At 33.3% G+C, this 23481-nt stretch overlaps 1 protein-coding gene across 1 annotated transcript; it reads right to left on the bottom strand.

Moving 5' to 3' along the window:
- Nucleotides 1–1249: 1249 nt before the first annotated feature.
- On the bottom strand, nucleotides 1250–22549 carry LOC149082845 (ciliated left-right organizer metallopeptidase-like). The gene is made up of 14 exons (XM_089236004.1): nucleotides 22018–22549; nucleotides 19827–19905; nucleotides 18515–18578; nucleotides 16402–16548; nucleotides 15064–15186; nucleotides 14227–14302; nucleotides 11725–11867; nucleotides 9781–9855; nucleotides 9575–9677; nucleotides 8995–9061; nucleotides 8501–8600; nucleotides 8310–8393; nucleotides 6007–6108; nucleotides 1250–3970 (listed from the first exon to the last, which is right to left on the bottom strand). The coding sequence occupies exons 1-14, from the start codon at nucleotides 22283–22285 to the stop codon at nucleotides 3770–3772; spliced, it is 1632 nt and encodes a 543-aa protein (XP_089092130.1). The 5' UTR covers nucleotides 22286–22549; the 3' UTR covers nucleotides 1250–3769.
- Between the last annotated feature and the right edge of the window lie 932 nt (nucleotides 22550–23481).

Here is a 23481-nt window from a genome sequence, read left to right as displayed (position 1 = left end):
AATCTGTAGTTTCATAAAATATATTTCATCGAAAAGATTTAAAAAATGGCAAATATGTCAGATTAACATTCACACACATTGATAGTCATAATATAAATCGTTGCGTGCTTTCTTCGTGTTTTTGGCGATTAGCGTAGAGCAGCGGTTCTCAACCTTTTTGACTCGCGGAGACCATTTAGTAAAAAAATTATATGGCGGAGCCCCGGTTGAGAACCGCTGGCGTAGAGTGTGCCATCTGGCGAAATTGGATATTCTATTTTTGTACATCGGTTTTGTTTTCCCCCCAAGATCAAGATGGTTTTTGGTCCAGCAATTACATAGCCCGTTAAGCATGCAAACAGATGTATCCCAAGCCTCTTTATCGGTTTTCGAATTTTATGGAAAGTTCTTTTGTATTCCACATTCTTCACTGAAATTTACAGTACATACGACATATCGCATCTTCCGCGCTCATCTCGAAGTGTTCGATTTGGGAAGTTCTCGACTTGGAGCGTCTATGCGGGGGAATTAATATTATGCTATATAGGAATTGGCCGAAACCACCAATTGACGTTATAACCAAGTTCAATTGTATACTTAATGCACCGTAATTTCTCGAAATAAGTTCACTAAGAAAAATGACCGGGAGAAATTTTTTTCCATAGAATCGCCCCTAGCTTCATTGCGTTTAGCTGTAAGTTAACCGTAAAAAATCCACGTGATCTTAGACATTACTACTGTTGAGAAAAATTTATAACTGAATTAAAAGTTCATACATTCAGAAAAATTTAAATTAAAAAAATTCACAGAATATCGGGGAGGAAGTTTCTAGAGATAGCTAATTTAGAGCCACAGACACTAACAATTTTTGAAGGAAAATAAAAAGAAGCCTTATTATACGTCAAAACATTTTGGGATAAATTTCGGCTTTTAAAAGACGAAAAAAATATATTAATTTGCGAACCACTAGTGTTGAGGAAACGTTGAGAACTAACTCAAACGGACGACGGTCTTCAAACCCGAAAAAACAATTTTTATCAAAAATTATAAACTTAAGAATTCTTGGTTCATGTATGTTAAGCTATCTAACCATTTACTGGGTGAAGTCGTCGACCACTTATACTAGGGAAAAATAACACTTAAAGACAACCATTGCAGGAGTTCATTTTTCATCTCTCATTGATTACCATCATTCTCTTTTAAAAGTGATAAACGTTCAATAAAAGTGGTACTTCTACATATTTTATCAAAAATGAAAAATTCTGATCTTAATATTTTGAAGAACAAAACTTTATTTGAGATTCTTAAGAAAAAAAAAGTACAAAATTCTGGATTATCGAGACAGAGATTCAACATGCAAAACAGTACAAATTTGAATTAAAAATAAGAACAATACTTTACACATAAATAATGCACCACATAGTAAATAAAAAAATGGATGGATTCTCAGTGATCCATAAACATCAATGCAAAAGAAAAGGAGTATAAACACAAGATTTTCAGTCAAATAAGTTACAGTGGATCCTGCTTACAACGTTTATCCAAAAAACCATATCAAAAGAGCATTATATGCTGGGAAAAGATTCGAAGGGGAAATTTTGATGAGCGTTAATAAGTTGGACCACGAAAATTGTGCTAAGCGAGAAAACGTTATAAGCGGGATCCACTGTATTAAACCAAAAGGTTAATAGACTAGTTTTATAGAATATTGCACACTCTCATCTGAATGATATTTTGTAACATTTATTGATAAAACTTACTCTGATACAGCAAATCTCAGTTCATTTTCATGCTAAAGTCAAAAGCTCAGTATTTACTGAATTGTTTTTGTGCACATATAAAAATATTTTGACTCTTTTCTTTTGTTACTAAGCTCATCCACCACTTTATTTTCGGAAGAAGGGGGGGGGGGTGAAGAAACAAACTTATAGAACAGCATATGCTTAAAAATGTGACTCCATCTTTAGCAGTTATTTCCTCATATTCTGAGCAAGGACGGGTAATTCCTGAGATCACTCGTTCTCGTTATGGACTTGCAAAATTGTACTGTATTTAAATATTTCAAAACAACAAAAGGAGTCTCTAATTTCAACAGAAATAAAACTATTTTTAGATCCAAGCGATAAAATAAATGGAATGTATAATTTCTCTCTTGAAACAAATAAGAAAAACTAAAATTTGTACCAAAATCCTCATTGCAAGTATATCAGTATTACAAATTTGTAACTACTGAGGTCTAATTTTAACAAGCTAATAAGTACTAATTTTTTCACAAATTTTTCATAAACAAATTAGGAGTCCTACACGACGATGGAACTAAAATCTTGTCTGATATAAAATTCATTGTGCAATGAAATTCTTTTGACTGAAACATTTTCAATCATAACTAACTTATCTATAGTTAGTTTCACCATGTGAATTTCAACAAAATAGAACAAAAAGTTTAATGGCTATTGTAAATAGTATTAAAACTGGTCATTGGTGTTCTATAATATCTTATCAAACAAATTAACTTTCAGAGGGAGTTGATGATACTATGTTTATAATAGAACTATATATTAGAGAAAAAGATGCTTCATAAAAGTCATAACATAATACGATTCAATTTTCCATATTGCACTTATTTAAATTGTTCCTATGTAAACTTATCTGGGGGATTAGAAACGTTTTCGTTAAAACAAGATTTTTGCTATAAGGGTATTCGTTAACACGGAATTTTTGCCTACGCTTATTCTGTGTATAAACCAAATTTCAACTAAACCCTCTGCCTTTAGTGAATGGAACCCTAACTAAACAAAACTAATAAAAGAATAAGTTTTATGCATCCAATTACATAGAGGAATTTTCGGATGCTGGGTTATCTCAGAACAGTCAAGATCTTGTAGATTTTATTCCTGTATCACTGAAGATGTTTGTCCCAAATGTAGATAAAAAATTGTGAATCCAAATTATTCTGGACCATGGCTTGGAATATTCTCACCATAAACTGTTGATTTTAAGCAATGGTCACCCCACGCCCCTGCAGTTACGCATTCATTTGCTACATTGTACTGTTCTGGTTATGCCTGGCTTTACTCAAGTTCAAATAAATATATATTTGTAGTTGTGCGTCTCACCTGTTAATCAAATTCTGCATGCTAAACTAATTTACTAATAAGTTTCAGCTCATTAGTGTCAAAAATTACAACACTAATCAGGCTCCTGGGAACAAAATAATCCTCCCACTATAAATAATCATGAGATTTGTTTCACTTCATTTGTATATATATTTAATTCTGCAAAAATAGTTAACCTAATTAATGTAAAAAATTGCATTTTATAAGGGAAAAGTTTGTAATAGGACTAGTTTCAGGTTACAGCCAAAATTGTCTGAATTCATCAATCATTATCCAATTTGATTAATTGCCATACATAGCAAATGGTTTATATGCTCACATCTATTCAATCTTTTTCATCTGCTCAGTTCAAAATAAATATTTGCTTCTTATGTGGGAAAGAATATGCAACTGTACAATTACCGATTAAACCTCACTTTTAACTAGCTTGATAAGTGAAATATTTAATAGGTTGCATCTGGCAAAACATGAATACGTTTAAATCATCAAAACTATTTTTTTAAAAACACTATCTAGAATCAAACAAAGCAGAATTGAATTTGAAATAACACTTTCTTTTACTAAAATATAGGGAAACTGAAATATAAAATCAATTACTGAATATTGACCACCAAGGTTTTTCTTATAGTTAATATAAATTAATGGCCTATTTAAATGGTGTGCAAGAACTCAGTTTATATGCGCGGGAAAAAAAATCTTTGGCTGAATAAAACAAATAAAGCAGACATGCTTGCCAGAGTTCCTATTGAATATGATATGAAACTAGTTGTGGAACTTTGTACAGGCTGATGAACATGACTTTTCTGCAAATGATCTTCTCCCAAGCACACAACATCACTTCTTGGACAATGAATAGTTGTACCAAACAAATTTATCTATAACAGATAAAAATGAAAATACACTTTAGAAAATTGGAAATTCTGTAGATGGCAACACTCAATATCTCTAAATCACAATCACTTAAATCTATAAGCTCTAAAAATTAAAACAATTCTTTTATGAAATTTATATTGAGGATCCACATTTTGTGTGAAATAATGATTTATCACATGAATTAATAACATTACAATTAAATACATGAATTAATCACAATCAACAGAACTCCACAAGAGATACATTTAATCATTCCTTTTGTTGATATCTTTGCAAAAATACCAGATATAACAATTTTTTTTCAGTTAAGAAAATAAAAGAATCTCCTAGTTGACTAAATACACAGAGCAACAATGAAATTATGTCCTACATGAAAATATATGATTTTTACTTACTGACCACACAAATATCACCAGGAAAAAGTTTCACATTGGCTCTTGTTTTTGAGATATTGCACTGTTAAGAGCGTTATTTTATGGTAAAAAGTGGTAAGGGCCGTAGAACAGATCTGTAACTAGGCTGGGACAATCAGGGCACCAAGCCAAATGGGGGCCAAACAAAAATGTACACTTATTTTGCATAACATTAGCCCTTTCAAGGGAACCCCCTCAAAAAAAAGTGACCCGGGGCTCCAAGAAGGAATGCTATGCCTTGCCACAGAACAACGTTACCAAGGAAACTGTAGCCAATCCAGCTTTTATCACGAACAAATTCATTGTTCAGCACACCAAATTACATAAGAAATTACTATTTATTGTTTTGGACTCAGAAAAATTTGCAAAACTTGTTGTCCAGCGATATCAGTGGCATTGGAGCCAGGGCTGCTCAAACACCCATACAAATTTTTAGAGCTTGTCCGAGCATCCCCAGAACGAATGATTCAGAAATCAAAGTTTTCCACATGAAACTTAAAGCAAGTATTAACAGGATTGAAGCACTTCAGATGTGCCTGCTAAATATGTTACATACTTAAAAGTTCATACAAATTTTCTACACCTGCAGAAAAAAGACAAGAATACTATTTTCTGCTTATTTTTTTAACCACTTAACATATGAATTATATTTTGAAAGTTTTTTTTCCATCCAAAGAAGTCTTTTTCATTCCAAAAACTGCATGCAAAATATATAATAAAAGAGAGCTAATTTGGTCATAATAGAGGTACACAAATGTATTATCTCAGTATACGCTGGGTAAGCTGCCAAGTTTTAAAAAATATTATTTCACTGTCTATACATAAATGAATTTTTTTTTTCTTAATGCAAAATATAATTTTGAAGAATTCCGTAGAAGAAAAGCCTAAAAATAATCACAACTATTATTTCATTGTTTTCAAAAAATGGATGAATTAATGCTAATATAATTTATCTTTTTTTTTTATAAATTTTGCTTGAGCAGTAAAATGATAGATATAACAAGAAAAATAGCTAAAAAAAGTTTAATTTGGTCAATTTCCTCAGGTAGCACTGTAAGCTTACAAACTTTTTTCCTTATGGTGATGCAAGTTCCTGCCAGTGTCACTTATTCTGAAAAATATGGTGATAAAAGCTAAAATGTTTTTATACTTGTATAAATGTTTCAGGAATGTACTAATTTTTTAAATAGTAGTTAAGAACATGATTTTAGTGAGGCTTTTCGGCCACAGCATTCATACTAACTTCCATTTTCAAAAAGTTTTAATTCTGAAATACTATTCATTTTTATTTAACAGAGATTCTATACTGGGCATAAGCGTAAAGTTATTGGAAATATTGAGAGGGCTCAGAATTATTTATGGGGAGGGCTAAACCTAATAAATTTCCATACGTTACTATATGGATGGTGGCAAATGTTTGGGGAGATTGGGCCCATGGGCTGGATACAAGTTTATGCCTATGATACTGGGACAAAAGTACATCTCAAAATGAAATGACATCATTGATACTACAAATAATTTAGCAACCCAATAAAATATAAAAGAAATTGAATATTATATAATCAATGAAGAGGAAACATCAACTGTAGAATTTTAAATAAATACAGCTTCACATGAATAGTTACCGATTCATTGTTTGGGCTTGAACAGGATACCCAAGCTTCCCGCATCAATACCATGAGTTCTTTTGCTGCAGTGCAGTGATAAGCAGCACAAGTGGTATGAACCTTGAAAAAATATAACGGTTATAAAGAAAAAAATTTAAAGCCATCTTGTTTTTAAATTTTAAATATAAAATCTGTCTAGAAAATTTTCATGGCACGCCAATAACATATTAGAAATTTGTGCTGTTTATATGTTCCAGGATCATTAGAAAGATAAAGTAAGCACCCAAACAGAAGCTCTTTGAAAAGGGGGAGGGATGCAAGGCAAGCTATAGCCTAAAGCAATAAGTTTGGAAAGGCAAAAAATTTCTGCAATGAGCGATCAAGAAAATTAGCTTAGAATGGGAAGAGAGTAGCAAGATTTGTTTTCTGCCCACCCCAAAGGCAGTGAAAACATGAATCCTCTTATGCAACCATAGACTTAAAAATATTTACTTGTAACATCAAAATTGTGTTTACAGTAATTTCTATAAAAATCAGAGAAGATCACATTAATTAACTTGGCTCTCATCCCCATTTAACCTTCTGCAGTCCTATGTTGAGGGGACTCAACATGGGTCAACATCAGGAAACAAAAGTACTTCCTTGCTACAGTGGCCCCTTACGATAACAAGGAGGATCCCTGTTATGTGAATTTGGCTTCTTAGCAAAAATCATAAGCTATACAAAAATTGCAAAGGGAAAAACATCTAGGGGGGCCTTCCTCATTGTGGGTGAGGAGCTATGAAGTACAAACTGTACTAACAAAATGTCGAAAAAAGCCCTCTGGACTGCAAAGGGTTAAGATATTTGTGCGGCAAATTTGAGGAATGAATGGTCAAGAAAATTAATAGAATAAGAGAAGTGGGGCAAAATTTGTATAATCCTCAATAAATCCTTAGGGGTCATTCAAGTATTATGTCAGCATCAATGGGGGGTGTTTCCAATTTGCTGACAAAGGGGGAGGGGGATTTAGATGATGCTTACACATCATCAACCACCCTTTATAAAAATATGAAATATTCTTAATGGTATCTTACTCTGTATGCCAAAAACAAGTAAAACCTTTTGCTAGTTTGTGGGCACCTGAACTAACACTCTCCCTATTGATAAATCCCCTACACAGCCACTTTAGTGATGTCTAAATGTTTCGCAGTGTGCTGTGCATCATACAAGTGATCCATGGTTATGTTGCAGATCACTTAAGTAATCTGAGAATGTAATGTGGGTAACTTTAGTGATGCAGAACTGCACTGGGGGCTGCACCAGTGCTCTAAAACTGTGCCACATGTTACTCAAGGCATCTCTAAATGTGCCATGGATCGCTTAAATGTTCTGGAACTGTGTTGCGGATCACTTATAACATTGTAATTTATATGAAACCAAATAAATATATATTTTTTCTCTCTCTCATGAAGGAAGATGCATTACCTAAATTTCATTCATCTAAATAAATTTCTTCTCTCAAGCAAAGGGTCCCAAGGTGACGTCTTCAAAACGTTTTTATAAAACTACCACTGATTCTATTCATTTAAATATGCACAAAAATAGAAAAAAATCTGGCGGAATTATCATGGGTAAAAAAAATAGTAAATATTAATATTTCAGAAGCCAATAAAGGCCAAAAATTACTTTAAAAATCCTGCAACCCTAGAGTGTTAGTGACGTCATCCAAACAGTATAGGATCAAGTACAGCACAAACAAAGAGGAATAGACTAGTTTCTAGAACAGAGAAGCCTATCCACCAAGAGGCAATGAGTAGTCAACAGTTATAATTTTTTATATTTTTTGCGGCTTTAATAATTGCATTCTGCCACTAATTTTTTCATTTTTATGTATTTCTAGGTGATATGAATGTATTCAAATTTTTTCGTAATTTTTTAAAGATGACACCTTGGAACTCTTTTCTTGTTAATGTTAGGATTTCATTTGCCATCAGCATATCTTTATTGCAAGTGAAATACAGTTATTTTTTCCTCCTGATACAACTTATTTTTTTGTGGTCTTAACTCTTAACTGATTATCATTCAGATTTTCTATTCAAAGCATTTTTCTGCTTACAATGTTTTTTCATGAAAGTTTTTTAAAAACATTATAAGCAGGATCTACTGTATATTGTGAGTGCAAAACAATCTACTTTAAATAATCTAATTATATTTTTTAAAAATTTTGAACAAAGTATATTTTTATAACAGAAATAGCTTTAAAGGATACAATCGAAATGATTTAAATGAATGATAAGCAAAACTTTGTGTAACAATCAATGTATAAGGGCAACCCTCACCTTTTCATGAGATTCAAGAACAAAGCACCGCAGATGGTGTAAATGTTGCCCTTTTACTTCAACCAATTTATTTCTGCAATCATTCTAGAACAAATACAAGTAAATTAGTGAATTAGCAGAAAAATTATAAGTTGGAGATATTCCCATTTGAGACAATTTTTTTCAGAAACTGAATGGGATATACGACTCACTTTACTATCAGGTTTGTAAACCCCACAAGTATGTGAAGGACTAACTTTATGACAATGTGTCTCAGTATAATGCATCATATCACAACCTGGTGCAGAGTCTCTGTTGAAGTGAAAATTGTAATAAAATATGTTAGGCAAAAAATATATTGATTGTATATTTTCCTATTCATTTAGAATATCGTCAAACTATCAGGAAGGGTTCAAAACACCTGTGATGCAACAAAAAGAATTAAATTAAATTACTTCAATACTAAGAAAGAGTTTAATGTGTGATTTTAATTATTTTTTTTCAAATAGATCTGAATGAGTGTCGATTGGAATATAGAATCAGTTTGAAGCTAAAATTTAAATGAGACAAACTTCCTATATAGCTTACATTTTTTTTTTTTTACTTTAATCATTTGACTATCACAGTCAACAAAATCTGGTTCCATTTTCAAGGTTACTCAAGGAATAAAATCATATAATTCAATGACTAAGAATTTTAAGCTCACTTCGCACTGCATAGTAGGTTTGCTTTGCTGTAGCATTCTGGCCTCAGACCAAAATTACATCCTTCTCCTGGAAAAAAGTTATGCAGAAAATTCCCAGATTAAGAAAATTACTGGAATAAATATATACAACAGTAGAAAGATTCTTCACATCTGATGGAAACTAATAACTTCTGCACTTCATATTTTTAGAGATGTGAAAAAAGAAAAAAATGTAATAAAGAAAAATTTTGCTTCATTTTTATTATTTTTTCTCTGGTAAAAAATTTTTTTTTTTAATTATTTCTATAAAAAATAAAGATTTCATAAAAAGAAGTGTCATGTATAAGAAAGAACCAAATATGAAAATAAAGGCCAGAACAGCAATATACCCAGTTTGGATGAAAAATAAAAAATTGCTTATAACCGAATATGGTTGTCATTCATGCCTACATACTGAAATCACAAATGAAGGAAAATGTAAAGATAGAAGGAAAGATAAATGTAAAAAAACCTCCCATAAAAATATGGATTTTTATTCAACATACTTTCACAACAAACATTCAAATATTCAATTCTAAAATTAATTAATCTGAAATCTTACCTATTCCCCATCTATACTGATCAGCTGACTGATAGTTCACTTTATACCATCCTGAATCAGCTAAGGCGGCAAGAGTTATTTGGTCAATGTATACATATTCAGGCTACAAAATGAAATAAACTATATATCAGTGCATACTTTATTATATGAATCTATTTTCAAATACAGAAAAACTATTTCATTGAAAAAAAAATTAAATTTATAACCTCATCTAAGGATGGACTCATTATGCTTCCATACAAAAGAAGAGGATCCCAATGAGAAGTTGTTGATCCATTCACCTGAAAAAATAACTCATGAAACTATGAATATACCATACAAACACACGACAAGTTGACTGAACAGCTCTTACCTCCACAAAACGATTGAAATAAGCAAAGACACAAGAAACATTAGCAGCAAAACAAAATTATATGTTATGATAATACAATAACATTTTTAGAGAGAGAGATTTCCATTGAACATTTACCAGCTGATGTGGTGGTTTTGCATGTTAATTGCATGATTTTATGGGTAATGCTATTTGAAGCATTCTCACAAAATATGCCTAAATTGTATCCCAGCAGTTTACATTAAATGCATTTGGCACAGAACTTTTTTTCAACTTTCTATTTATATTCTTGTTTCCTGACAAGTCGCCACTCTTAATTTTTTTGTCAATAGAATTTTAAAATGTGGTTGAACAAATTTGCATTTCTTAAAGAAATGTCCTTCTCCTGGCTGTCCCTAGCCCATTTTTAAAATTTTAAAATAACTATTTATCTTGAAATAAAAATGTATTCTCATTTCCAACAATATACATTTTTAGGACCAGTATACTTCCATATTTCACTTTTTTTATAATTTTAAGTATTTTTATTAACAGTTTGCAAAATAAAAAAGTTTTTTTTTCTTATTTGTGACATTTGGAAAACATCAGTTCAAGTCCAACAGCACAAGAACCACCTATTAAATTTTGCGTTGAAAAGGTTAAGAGAGAAAAATGTAGCTATCACTTGAACATCCTTTTAAATCAATTATTATTGTAAATTAATTCACAAGTTAGATTTATTCAGTAAAAAAGAAGTGAGTATTTTTATTATATATACCTCTTGGCTACTTTTTGTGAGAAATATATATAATTGAAAATTATTTTCACTTTACCACATGTTTCAGTTTAGAAACTTCTATTTCTAAAAAAAGTACAGGCTTTGAAAATGCATAGTTTCTTATCAGTGGTGCAAAACATAAAAATGTCTTTCTCCTAACATTAGGTAACCAGAAGGAAGGTTTGATCATGAGTTTTGGAGGGTAAAAATAGAAAAAAGTCTAAATTTATAGACTGCAACATCAGGCTGCAGTAATGTTTCATCTGAAGATTGCTTTGAGTCAATAAGTAAGACAAATTAGAAACCTTTTGTCCCTCCCCCATAAATTTGAAAACGAACAAGAAATAGAAATAAAAGTGTAATTGACAAAAACAAAACTATTTAGAGTATCAGTGCTTGTCCAAAATGAAGGCGAGCAACCAAAATAGATGGGGTATGTTGCAAGTGTCAAACATAGATATCAGATTAGTGCTAAAACAAGCAAAATGCCACGTCAGCTTTGCCTATCTCTTAAATTGCTTAATCTTTAATTTTTTTTTCTCCATGATTTTTGAACAAACTTTGCTGCTGACAATATTTTATTTATCCCTATACGTTAAAAATTCTCAGGAATGTTAACGTGGGGGCACGTTTGGTTTGATATTTTATTTATCAGGTAAAGAAGTATCTATAATACGTACAGAAGACTCACTAGAAAAAATGATAATTCTTGGAAGAATGGAAGGAAAAAGAAAAAAAGGCAGACCAAGCACCAGATGGATAGAGGTGGTGTTGCAAAGCATCGAAATGAAGCTAGCACAACTAAGATGTGCTGTGAATGACAGACCAGTTTGGAGTCATTGTCTACAGAGTCAACAAGAGTGGAAATTGACTCAATGGTTCCTATCAACAACAATATTAAAGTGTCCCTAAGAGTTTTTGAATTTTCTGAATGGCATTTACTTTTGATTTTTTTTGTCCAATTTCGTGAGAATGACCCATTTATCATTTGCTGATATCTCAGTATTTATTGACATAGTATCAAATTATTTAAAAATGAGTCATTATTGTTTCCACACTCACATATTCTAACGGTGCTCCAAATTTGTCATCTATACAATCAAACTGAAGTTTCATCTGCTCAACAACACTTGGAAACATAAGACGAGGAAACCCTCCAAAGGATGTCATCATGTAATTTTTCATTTCATCACAATCTGTTGAATCTGAGAAAAGAAAGTATCACTATGTTTATCAATAAAACTCAAAATTTTCACGCAATTTACTTTAATTGATTTAGTCACTTACACCAGGGGTTCTTAACCAAGGTTCATGGTGATGTTTTAGGCCCATTCCACACTGGTGCAATACTACAAGCCATGCAGCCTGCCACTCGACACGGATTAGTTAAAAACCTGAATGTTAGGTTTTTCAGCCAATCTGCACGGAGTTGCATGCTGCATCACTAGTAATATCGCACCAACACTGGTATACACCCTGCCTTAGGGAATTTGTGAGTCTGGATTAAAAAAAAACAACCAACTTATTTAGGAAAGAGACTTTCTAGATATTACACTGAGGTACACTCAGGAAAGAAATTTTAGTTGTCTTCTCTGAGAATCGAACCTGAGTCCTCTTGCAAACTGGGCAAGCACACAAACCAATACACTAGAGAGTTAATTATGAACTTGAACAGTACCTAGTAGAAGAAATATTATTTAAATTTGAACTGTGTTCGACCAAACCACAAATATTTCCTAATAGCAATCAACTAGATCATAGCTTCCCAAACTATTTTGTTCACCACTGCCCACAATTTTTTTTTCTCATTGCCCCCTCCCCCTTACTGAGTACATTGTATACATCACTATTAATTTTTCCCCACACACATACACACCAGGGAATGATACTGTTCACTTTGGTAAACACTGAGCTGGTTATTTGTATATGAATTTAAATTATATATAGTGACATTTTATTTTTGACCAAATATCTAGAAACAGGGTCGTCTGAGGTTTTTAGAACTGTGGGTACTCTTTTTCAGTTTTATGCAAAAAATCTTGATTTTTGAATCAATTCTGGAGGTACTCAGGCCCTATGCTACACCCATGTGGGTACTTAACGCCAATCGCTAGAAACTCATAAAGTTGCTATGCCATCAAATTTTTTTTCCATTGCACAACTACTGAATCTAATTTTCATCTCCTATAGAAGCAAATTTCAAAAAGGAACCTTAATCAATTTTTAGTTCATATAAGGTACACTGTATTATCCAACTGAAGCCATTTTCCTTAAATTAATGAAAGTAATTTCAAAATATGTGATAGGTACTCTTAAAAATCCCATTTTACAACATATATCGAAATATCTACTTGATTGGAGGGTACAAAAATTAAAGCAATACGAAGACAAAAATAACCATTGTCTTCTTCTCTCCCCCAACTGTTGTAACTGGAATAATCCATTTTACTTCTAGCCAAAGTCTGCTGAGGTACATGTATATCTCATAAACAACTGACAAAGGACACTTATTAAAAATTAACAACATATTGTGATCAGGGTCATCACGGTCCCACGTTCAAACCTGAGGGAGAATGTACAAGGCTGTAACTAGGTCATTTGCTGCAAGGGGCAAACATTTTTTTTCCACCCGTACCCCAACTTCAAAATTCAATAATTTTAAAATTGTTTATTTAAAATGGTTCTTTGTTTCTACCTAAATCTGTGGCCCCTTAAATTTTGCTACCTGGGGCAGTTGCCTTTCTTCTAGTTTTAGCCCTGATGATATAGATAAGATGTTCTCCCCTAACGAGCCTGATGCGACCACCAATAAATGGACCTTCATTTCTCTAGTCCAACTCATTAATGGCAGTAAATTGCAATATAGCAATATGGCTAGAGTTAGTGTTTGGTGAAGTACCAATTCATACACCAACCTTCAAAAATAAAAGTGACATAACATAACATTATCCTTTTTCATTTTCCCCAGAGAGATCTGAAATCTGTCCACAAAAACATGGTTAATGTTAGTACATATACATGCTCGAATCTGGATTTAAATCCAGACTTGTACAGCCGAAAACTAGCACATTAACCACTTAACTAAGCAGCAAAACTACTAAAGTGAATTATCAAATATAATCACCACAAACACTTGATTATCACGGGTGATGTCCACATAGGCCTGTAAAAAAGATTCTCAAACTTTTGCCACCTGCAGCTCTCTTACCCCAATCAACGTTCATCTGCGGCTCCTTAGAATAATCTAATAAAAAATCACTTCAAAACACTGAACAGGCATACATCAATATCAACAGCTCGTCACAACACCCCTGACATAAGTTAGCAACAATCCTAGGAGCCGGGATGCACGCTTTAACAACACCTGGCCAATGGACTAAGGCAGTCCTGATGATCATAACTAGTCATATCATTAATTTATGTTACTAAAAACTAATTGCCAAACTTTATTTTTTCTGTTAAGCAAGTATGCATCATATTTGTTTTCATAAATTGAATGTATGTTAAAATTTAATTTTAAAAAGTTCTTATCAAGAGAAATACAGAAAACTTATAGGATAATACCGATAGGGCATCCTTTGTACTGTGAGAAAAGATCTTTTGAAAATCCCAAAGCATGAAACAATTCATGAACAGCAATCTACCAGAAAAAATAATTAAAAACAAGGATGGGTGGTGTGATGAATCATCATAGAAAAATGCATAGCACAATATTTTACACTTTTCAAAAATAACCTCTTAAAACAATAGATTATTTTTTATTTAAAAAAACAAGAATGAAATTTTAATATCACAGCTTCCAAAATTCATAGAATAGAATCTTTTTTTTTATGTCAAATGCAAAGTACCATATGCCCCTGCACTAGCCGGCATGATGGGAAATTTGAGCCACAGATTCTGGAAAATTCTTAAATATGCCTATTCTAAAAATCCATTGAATTGGCTAAATGCATATTATAATCCTTATTAAATCTCACTTTTTATGGCATGATGGAAATGGACCAGATCCCCAACAATCAAAGAAAAGCTGGTGTTCCTTGAATTTCTCAGCATGCCGGCTAATGCAGAGGAACACTGTTTTTGTTAAACAAAATCAAACTTATTGATTTGGTTGCATTTTTCTTCTAATCAATCCATTAATATTCAAAGTCACATAAATAATTGACAGCGGATTTATAGATATATGTTTTATTCAATCAATTTAATTGAGGTAAAGTAATTGATGTTTGCAAATAATTCAAAGTACTAGCAGTACTAGAACAAATAGACTCACTCACTAGCAGTTTTCTAATTTTGTACAATAACACATTCAAAAAGTTTTAAATATTTTTCTTTTATAAATTCTATCAATGTAAATGACCTGCGGCTACATAGAAATATAAATAAATTTTAAATACTCACATTCAAAAAGTAATTCACATCAAAAGCTTTTTTCTTTGATGGAGACGGACAAAGATTAATAAATCCTGCAATTGGACGATTGAATTGATCTAAACGACAATAAGATGCATATGCTTGAATATCCTGAAAAACAATCACACGGACGAGTGATGAAGAATTATATAATGTTAACAGTATATGAGCAGTTTTAGAAAAACATTTGTTTTAGAAAACACTATGGATATAAAAGTTATACTTTTATAAAGTTACTTTTAGCTTTTACTTATACTTTTTAATGCATTTATGAATACAGGCTCCAAGTCCAGAGGAGATGAAAGTTTGATGTCAGTTGATCACTGAATGCGTTCGCGGGTTTGCTCCCCATATCTGATGTAAGCAGCGTTGCGAAGCGCATGTGCTGGGGTAGGATCACGTGCTGTGGATGACATAAATTAGCACTATTGCCGTAGTAAGCACGTGTAGCAGTTAGTTGTCTGTTTCAATGAATATCGTGATGGCTGACTACACGAGCATGTCCTCCTGGAATTACTGCAAAGTGTGTCCGCCGCAGTGCAGCACGGCATGTAATTCATGCATGATGGTGCCTCTGCACAAGTTTCCCGTGAGATGTGTAATCACCTCATTGTTACCCATTGCTTGGCATCCACTTTTGCCAGATCGCAATCCGTGTGACTTTCTCCTACAAGATCACCTTAAATCACTCGTTTATGCAACACCTGTGGACACACCGGAGGATCTCATAGCATGGATTGTTGATGCTGCAGCAGACATCAAAAGTATACCTGGTATCTTCGAGCGCGTCCAGGAATTGTTTTTACGCTGTTGTAGACTGGGCAATGATGTCAGCGGCTGCCACTTCCAACAACTCTTGTAATAATTAATCAAATAAATCGTTTTGTAGTTATTATTGTACTTTTTCTCGTTTCAGTGTGACGTCGAAACCTGCATGCGTTTTTCGCGATTTTCATCCTCTCAAAGTGATTTATTATACCATGTTCCATTGCAAGTTTTGTTCCTGTTGATGTCTACTAACAACCTTCTGAGTTTTTTGGTCCATTAACAGAGCACCCTGTATATAAGATCCTATACTAAACTCGAAAGCTTCTACCGCCTCTATCTGGACATTTCTATTAGACTCCCAGAAGGCAATATTTTTCCCACTTTGGAAAACACTGATTTAGATTATAAAAGAATGAACAAAAATAAAAGAATTAAATGTGGAAAAAACGTTATTAAAGTGCATAATTTGATTTGATACTTCTAAAATAAAACACACATAAATAAACAAGCTATACAAAAAGGTCTGCTTGTTTTGAGTAAATGAGATGAAATCCATACCCCTTGTTCACACATCGATGTGTATCTGCTTTTAACATAAAGAATGTAATCAGCATTTTGCACTCCTCGTCCAGCAGGTAGCATGGCAATCGGATCAGAGCCAGAATAATTATAAACATCTAATTTCTGTAAATGGTCTTCAGGAATCTGTAACATTCAGAGGTTTGAAAATCAAAAAAATGTAAATAATAATAAAATTCATAATTTATAAAAAAAATTATTCTGTTGTTCAAAGCATGCTCTTTTGCAGGTTTTCCATGAATGCATGTTTCCCCAAACTATTATGTATTTCTCATTATTGTCTAAGGAATCCCAGTTGCTGATTTATAACATTTATTTGCAGTTTGCTAAGAATCTGTTACTTAAGACAGTTCCTGCACAATCTCTTCAATTTTTTGTCTGCAGTGATATACTCTGACTTTCATCAGTAATTCATTCCAAGCTTAAGGATGTAAGTGAATTTTTCCATTGATATACAGAGAAACTTTGGTTAATGAGTATTTTCGATACATGAGAAAAAATTTTGACTCGACAAACAAATGATGATTTGCATTACGCAATTGAACAAATGATGATTTGCACATTAACGAGCAAAAAATTTTACTCTTTATTTATGTGATCACAACTGAACCAATGTTTCACCCCCTTTTCTCCACACGTGTACTGTGGGATTGTGCCTAATCTTCAGCAAACAAAACAAACCTTACCCTCTGAGAGTTTAGCAAAAGCTGTTTCCACATCCTGCACTGCCTCAAGATCAACGATAAAGTCTGGGGGAGGTCACAAAGACAACCCCCAACTCAGCTTGGAGAAAACTATGGGTTTATTGCATTATTGAATGTGGCTTTGGGGGGGGGGGGGCGGTTAGCTCAAGAATAGAAACCATTTGTCAAAGAGATTGTGTCTTCAGGAAAGACCATGGGACTGTAGGTGAATGAGGACATGACATTTAAGAACTAGTGGAAAAACATGACCAAAGTTGATCACAGACAAACTGATGGATCTCCATTACATGCAACAGCAAAAGATTTATGGATGGGATTTTGCCTCAGGAGGACAAAGAAAGAAATGGAGGGGGACCTCTAGGTTCAAATGAGATTAGAGAAATGTATAAAATGTGGGAATCTGCGCAAAATTTTGTAAAAAAGAACCAAGCAAATAAAACTGTAGTAGTGCAAGTAATAAGTGTAATCTATCCGACAATGATGCAATTTTAAAATTTTCACAAAATCCTGAAAAGGAAGGCCAAGCATCATCTTTCTTTGAAGTCCCACAAAAAGAAAAAGATTACTGTTGTGAACCAATAGATAACAGTGAGTCTGTAAGTCGTCCCCTTCTCTATATTGCCATTTAGAGTAGGTATCATACAATATTATTGTACTATATGTTTACTTTATGGTGTTATTGTATTATTTATTGTACTATTATTGTGTTGTGTTATTTATTGAATGTCATTTTTGTCAATCATTTTTTACGCGAGACTGAACGATTGTGTAAACAACTTTGATATACGAGTGATTTTGATTGTGAGCACGTTCATGGGACGAATTATGCTCCTAAACCAAAGTTCCACTGTATTATTAAAATAACAAGACAACCAAGTTTTATTGAATTTTATAAAAGCCATAATCTACCTAATTTATCACAATTAATTCCATTTATTTCCACCTACACAGTGTAAAAAAATCAGAGGTGGCCAAAAACTGTAGAAAAATGCAAAATCTTGCAAAATACAGATCATATGAACACCATATTATCAATAGGGTCTCTCAAGTAGAACTTTCGTGAGGAAATATTTTCTTTCTAAAAACGTGATGTGAAAAGCCTAGACAAACTTAGCAAAAAATGTGTCTAATTGAAAAAATTGATAATTTTTAGGATGAAATGACATAAATGCAGGATGATAAGTCAAGGGGATGTAAGTCTGGCTAAATCCTGTATTTTGTGTGTGCGTGCAATACTTTTACACAACAATATTTCTACGAAATTCAAATGACACAAACATTCTTCCATCAAGGAAACAATTTGAGAATAATCAGGCAATAGGCAGAAAGCTTATACCACACACTAGACATGAACTTGAATTACACATTAATTAAACATTACACTTTACCTGAAATCCATCTACTTTATTCTCACAAAGCTCTTCTTGCGGTCTTGCTCTAAGACTGGAACATCTGATCATGTTAAAGAAATTAGAAAAAAAGTAAATTGAAATAAGCTTATTTTACATATTAAGAAAAAACAAAAAAGGCAAATATGAAAAATACAAAATTCCTAATGCATTTTAACATGCTATGGGTGTCGTCTCCAGAGGATAAAATATCACATTGAACCGAGAATCCAACTTGGACTGGTTACTCTATTAATACTCTTAGCTCTCGGTTTCTGAGCAGGAAGAAAATATGTCTGTCCAAATCAAATGCTATGGTCAGAATGAAGTTGAGTGCCTGTATGAGCCTAATGCAATATTCTGATTGGTTGCTTGCAAAATGGAGTAATTTGATTGGTCTATTGAATTTTTCTTACAATTCCTGCTCATAATGAATTTAAGCAATGGTACTGCAATCTGTGTTGTTCATTTATTGTCGTTTACTAATGTAGTTTTGAGGGCACAAATATGTATGCCTTTGTACAGGAGTCTTGCCATGGACTTTCTTGTGAAAAACTCTTGTTTCATGAAATTTGAATTTCTGACCCTCTTGCCAACTGTGAGAAGCGATGGTTGATTTATCACATTGTGGATCCTTATTAGCTTAGCACAACAAGAATGCTTATTCAATCTTGTTTTTATGTATCTCCTTGTCTGTCCTATATGACCCAGAGGGCAATCATCACATGGAATATAATAAATGTCTCATTGTTTATTCTGTAGTATTTCATCTCCAAGAGGCTTGAAACTTAAGCTTTTAGTAGGTACATCTATGGTTGTTAAGTTAAATTTTTTGAGAATTGGTTTGATCGTCTGCAAGACTATTGGATTGTAGGGTAAAACTACACTTTCTTTGAGTGGGCTCCATGTAATGTTTTTTATAGTCTCTCATGAATTTTCTTCTCATGTTGAATGCATTAGACTTGAACAAAGGCACTCTGCTTCATTCTGACCATGTTATGACAGTTATATATTTTTTTCTGCTGAGCAACCAAGAGTTGAAAGATTTGGCAACCAACCCAAGTGGAATTTTCTGTCAGCGTGACATTTAAATCTCTGAAGACAGCACCCATGTATTTGCCTTTTTCATTGTTATGACTCACTATATTTCACTTATGATTATATCAGGCAAAGGGTTATTTTACTATCTCATAAGCTTAGTTGTGTACATTTATTTATTTTTGCAGTTATCGTTATTAATGTGTAAGGTTTTGTGATATAATTTGTATAAATAAATAACAAATAATAACATATATAAACAAATTATCTTAACCTTCCTTTATTCGGACCTTGAGACCATGCACTTGAACAGGATGTCCTTTCCAGTAAAATTGCTTCATTCACAGGAATAACTGTGAGTAAATATTGAAATTGAAAAATAGCAGCTTATTCATGATGAATACGCACACTAGATTAAAAACAAAAAAATTAATGAAATAAAGATGGATGAAAATATTTTTGGTAGGTTAAATTACTCCCTCTAAATAATGTTTAGCACTAAAAATACAGAGTTCATAAATTTTATCAACAGCTTCATATCGATTGGAGGGTTAATTTGATAGTGGAGCAAATGCATTCATCCTCTGGTTGTATCCAGATCAATATCACTATATAATGACGGAGTAATCAGCAATTACATTCTAGTAACAGGTGGACCAACACAGTCCCAGTAACTATGGAAGGGCTGGGCAAATCACACGTGACAGGCTGCCATGGTGACTAGAAAATCAGTACTGATGCCTAAAATGTTTTAAATGTAGTTGCTGAATTGGAGTCTAATGGTTAAAAAAAAACCTCTGATTTCATTATGCGACATCTTTTAACATGGGGAAAAGTAAAAGAAAACATTTAGAACCGTTTTTTCTTGAGCAAAATACCATGGCCTATCTTCTAAGAAATCAGACTGGCGCCTAAATATTTCTTCAATTTGTCAAGCCCTGAAATAGGGAAAGTAATAATCCAATTATTGAAGTTTTTTTTTAAATAATGCACTGTACCTGAGCCTTCGGATACGTAAAATTAAGGGACCTGCAAAAATATTTACGACTAGCGCTTTCTAAATTTGTTTACACAGTTCTACACTAATTAGACTTATAATTTATATCCCAGTTCCAAATACCTAGGTATGGGCTTCTTAGACTGATTCAAATATATACCTGTCAAGCAGGTTTTTGCTGCGCTAATAACTCAGTGGGAGGTAGCATATAAAATTTTAATGTTCTTAAGTTACAACCAAACCTCAGCATATAAAGAATAAAGCTTTTGGTCCCACTTACATTTTCTATATGTACAGCAGGACTTGGCAAATTCAAGGCACTAGGTCACCATTACGACCAGAAAATCAATATTGGTGTTATGGGCGGAGATACGGGGGGGGGGGGCATTGCCCCCCCAGCGTCAAAGGTGGAGTCGACTGATTTAATGTATATATGAGCTGACATCATCATCGTGCCCCCCCAGACTTCCAAGTCAATCTCCGCCTATGATTGGTGTTTAAAATGTTCTGTATATGATTGCTAAATTGGAGTCTATGAATGACACAAATTTTTCTGATTTCATGACAGTGTGTCTTCCAACATGAGGAAAAGGATATAAAGTCCCAGAAAAATACAAAAAATGATTTAAATCATTCTTTGCTCCTAAGACATTTGTGGTGCCGAATTTTTTTTTTTTTTTTTTGATTTGTCAAGTCCTGATGTACAGTGGTACCGCGGCAAACAAAAATTATTTGTTCCAAAATTAAGTTTATTAGCCAAAATCTAAAATATCTTATTAATGCACAAATTTGTTCATTAACAAAATGTTTATAATTAGCGCCTCTCAATAATCCCTCTACAATGACAATATTTATAGGTCCCTCCCCAGAGTATCGTTATATCATTTTTCACTATATCTCTTCTTTGATGATATGTTATTATTCATGCCAGTTTGTTTTACCGTCATTAATCTGTTTTAATTGCCATAGTATTATCCCTTTTTTGGGAATGTGTTACACATTTTTTTTTATAAAGACATCCAAAAGCATGACTCCGTTTCACTCTTGGTAACTTCCCATCATGCTTACGATTTTTTTTTCTTTGGCGAGAAAAAAAAATCTAAAACGCATTGCCAAAATGGATTATATTACAGCTGTTCCAATTATCTTCATAGCTGAAGCATCACTGTTTTGAGTTTCCACTGTATATGTATCAGTAAAATTTTCTCAAATTTCCCTACTCCTTATTTTAGTCTTGCTCAGCAGCACCCCCCCCCCCCCAAATTTCATCACCCAGAGGATAAAGTAATCTGAGCTCCCCCACCAGCTATTAAATTTGAAGGGCCCCAAAATTTAAACTAGCAAACCAAATATCCTTTCTTAAAATTTGTTCTATAGAGGTCACAATAATTTTCACTTGGCTAAGGCACCCCCCTCCCCTTGAGTCAAAGTCATGCCGTGTTATTATAACAATAAGAAAAATAGTTACCATGCAACAATTCAGAGACTTTAGCGATGGCTTTTTCTAAAACCTTATCGATTTCCTTGGGAATGTTGCTCAACTCCGCATTTACATGGATCCTTATAGGTACATATAACGCATCTGCAACATGTCTTTTCTCTCTGCTGCGGTAATTTAAGAACAGCTTCGGCACTTGAACTGGATCGTGAACGATTTCATCGAACTTGCAACATCTTGCTGTGTCAAAAGCCACAAGGCATAATAAAAACGCTTGTAAGATAGCAGACGATTTCATTTCTCTCTCACTTAGCGGAGCCGTATCCGCCACAAAATGACTGTCTTATACTCTAAAAAGGTGGGTATTGTTAACTGAAGACCGATTGCGCAATGAAATGAAAACATAAAAACAGGAATTAAATACGACACGCGAGCGGTTGTCAAAACATCTGTCGTTTGCTTATGGATGGACAATAGCAAGTGCGGCACACGACAACGTGATGAAACCAAAACCAAACGTCGCTCAGGTAAACAATGTTATAGCCTTTGCTGTGCTTATGTTATTTCAAGGCCGAGTTTATGACGAAATCGTAATTTTATTTTTTCTTTTCAAAATTATCGTATGTGCCTTCCGATACAACATTTACGAGGAATATCACTCGGTAGAAATGTGACCATATTTTGATAAAACGGGACATTTAATTGATTCACAACTAAGCTGACCATATTTCCTCGAGAGAAATACGGGACATCGGGATTCTAAATACGGGAAAATACGGGACTTCGCCAATTATCGCCAAAAACGACGCCAAAACCAAATAAAGTTGCCAAATATTGTCGAAATTACGGAAAAATCACAATGGCGGGAAATGATGCATTACTGCAAATTGCAGTGGATTAAAATGTATTCCACGGAAAAAAAAAACGTTTACCAAGGCAAATGTGGGAGATTAATATCCCATATATAGTTGTAACTATCATAAAATAATTTGAGTTGAAAAATAATTTCAATCTTCGACTTTAATAAAGAATAAAAATTCAAGTAGGCTTCTTGTGAAATACGGGAAAAACCGGGACACTTTTGCCAAAAAGTCGGGACGGCCAAAAAAAGAGAAAATACCGGGACTGTCCCGGGAAATACGGGACGTATGGTCACCCTATTCACAACTCATGTAAAATAACGAATTGGGGAATAAAAAACTTCAAAGGGAGCTTTCTTAGCATACTTGGTAAAATGATAATTTTTACTGAAATGATGAGTTAACCAAATACAACGCAATATATGAGTATATTTAGGAAAAAGTACGGGATGTATGGTTACATATCTTCATCGTAAAAACTGCGTTGGGGTAGGGGGGGCGCAAAGTATCTGAATAATCCATATCTATTTCCTCCGTATGCCGGGCAGTCTTAAGAGCATCGTAGGCCCTCGGGCCAAGTGATATTTCTGAGGCTCTATCTGGCCAATTCTCGTTTTTCCGAGGCCCCTCTTCG

This window comes from Pholcus phalangioides, unplaced genomic scaffold, assembly GCF_987345545.1.
Source record: "Pholcus phalangioides strain wild (caught in Gottingen) unplaced genomic scaffold, Ppha-v1.0 ptg000009l_1, whole genome shotgun sequence".
In the NCBI taxonomy this organism is placed as follows: Eukaryota; Metazoa; Arthropoda; class Arachnida; order Araneae; family Pholcidae; genus Pholcus; species Pholcus phalangioides.
This window is presented reverse-complemented; position numbering and strand designations above follow the sequence as displayed.

Bases quoted from the DNA above. Each gene is read 5' to 3' on its own strand.
- LOC149082845 (XM_089236004.1), bottom strand. From the start codon at position 22,285: ATGAAATCGTCTGCTATCTTACAAGCGTTTTTATTATGCCTTGTGGCT. The intron at 15,187-16,401 runs GTATGGATTTCA...ATTGTTTTTCAG, and splicing joins CATCGATGTGTGAACAAGGG to GATATTCAAGCATATGCATC. The intron at 8,394-8,500 runs GTGAGTCGTATA...TATTTGTTCTAG, and splicing joins TTTACAAACCTGATAGTAAA to AATGATTGCAGAAATAAATT.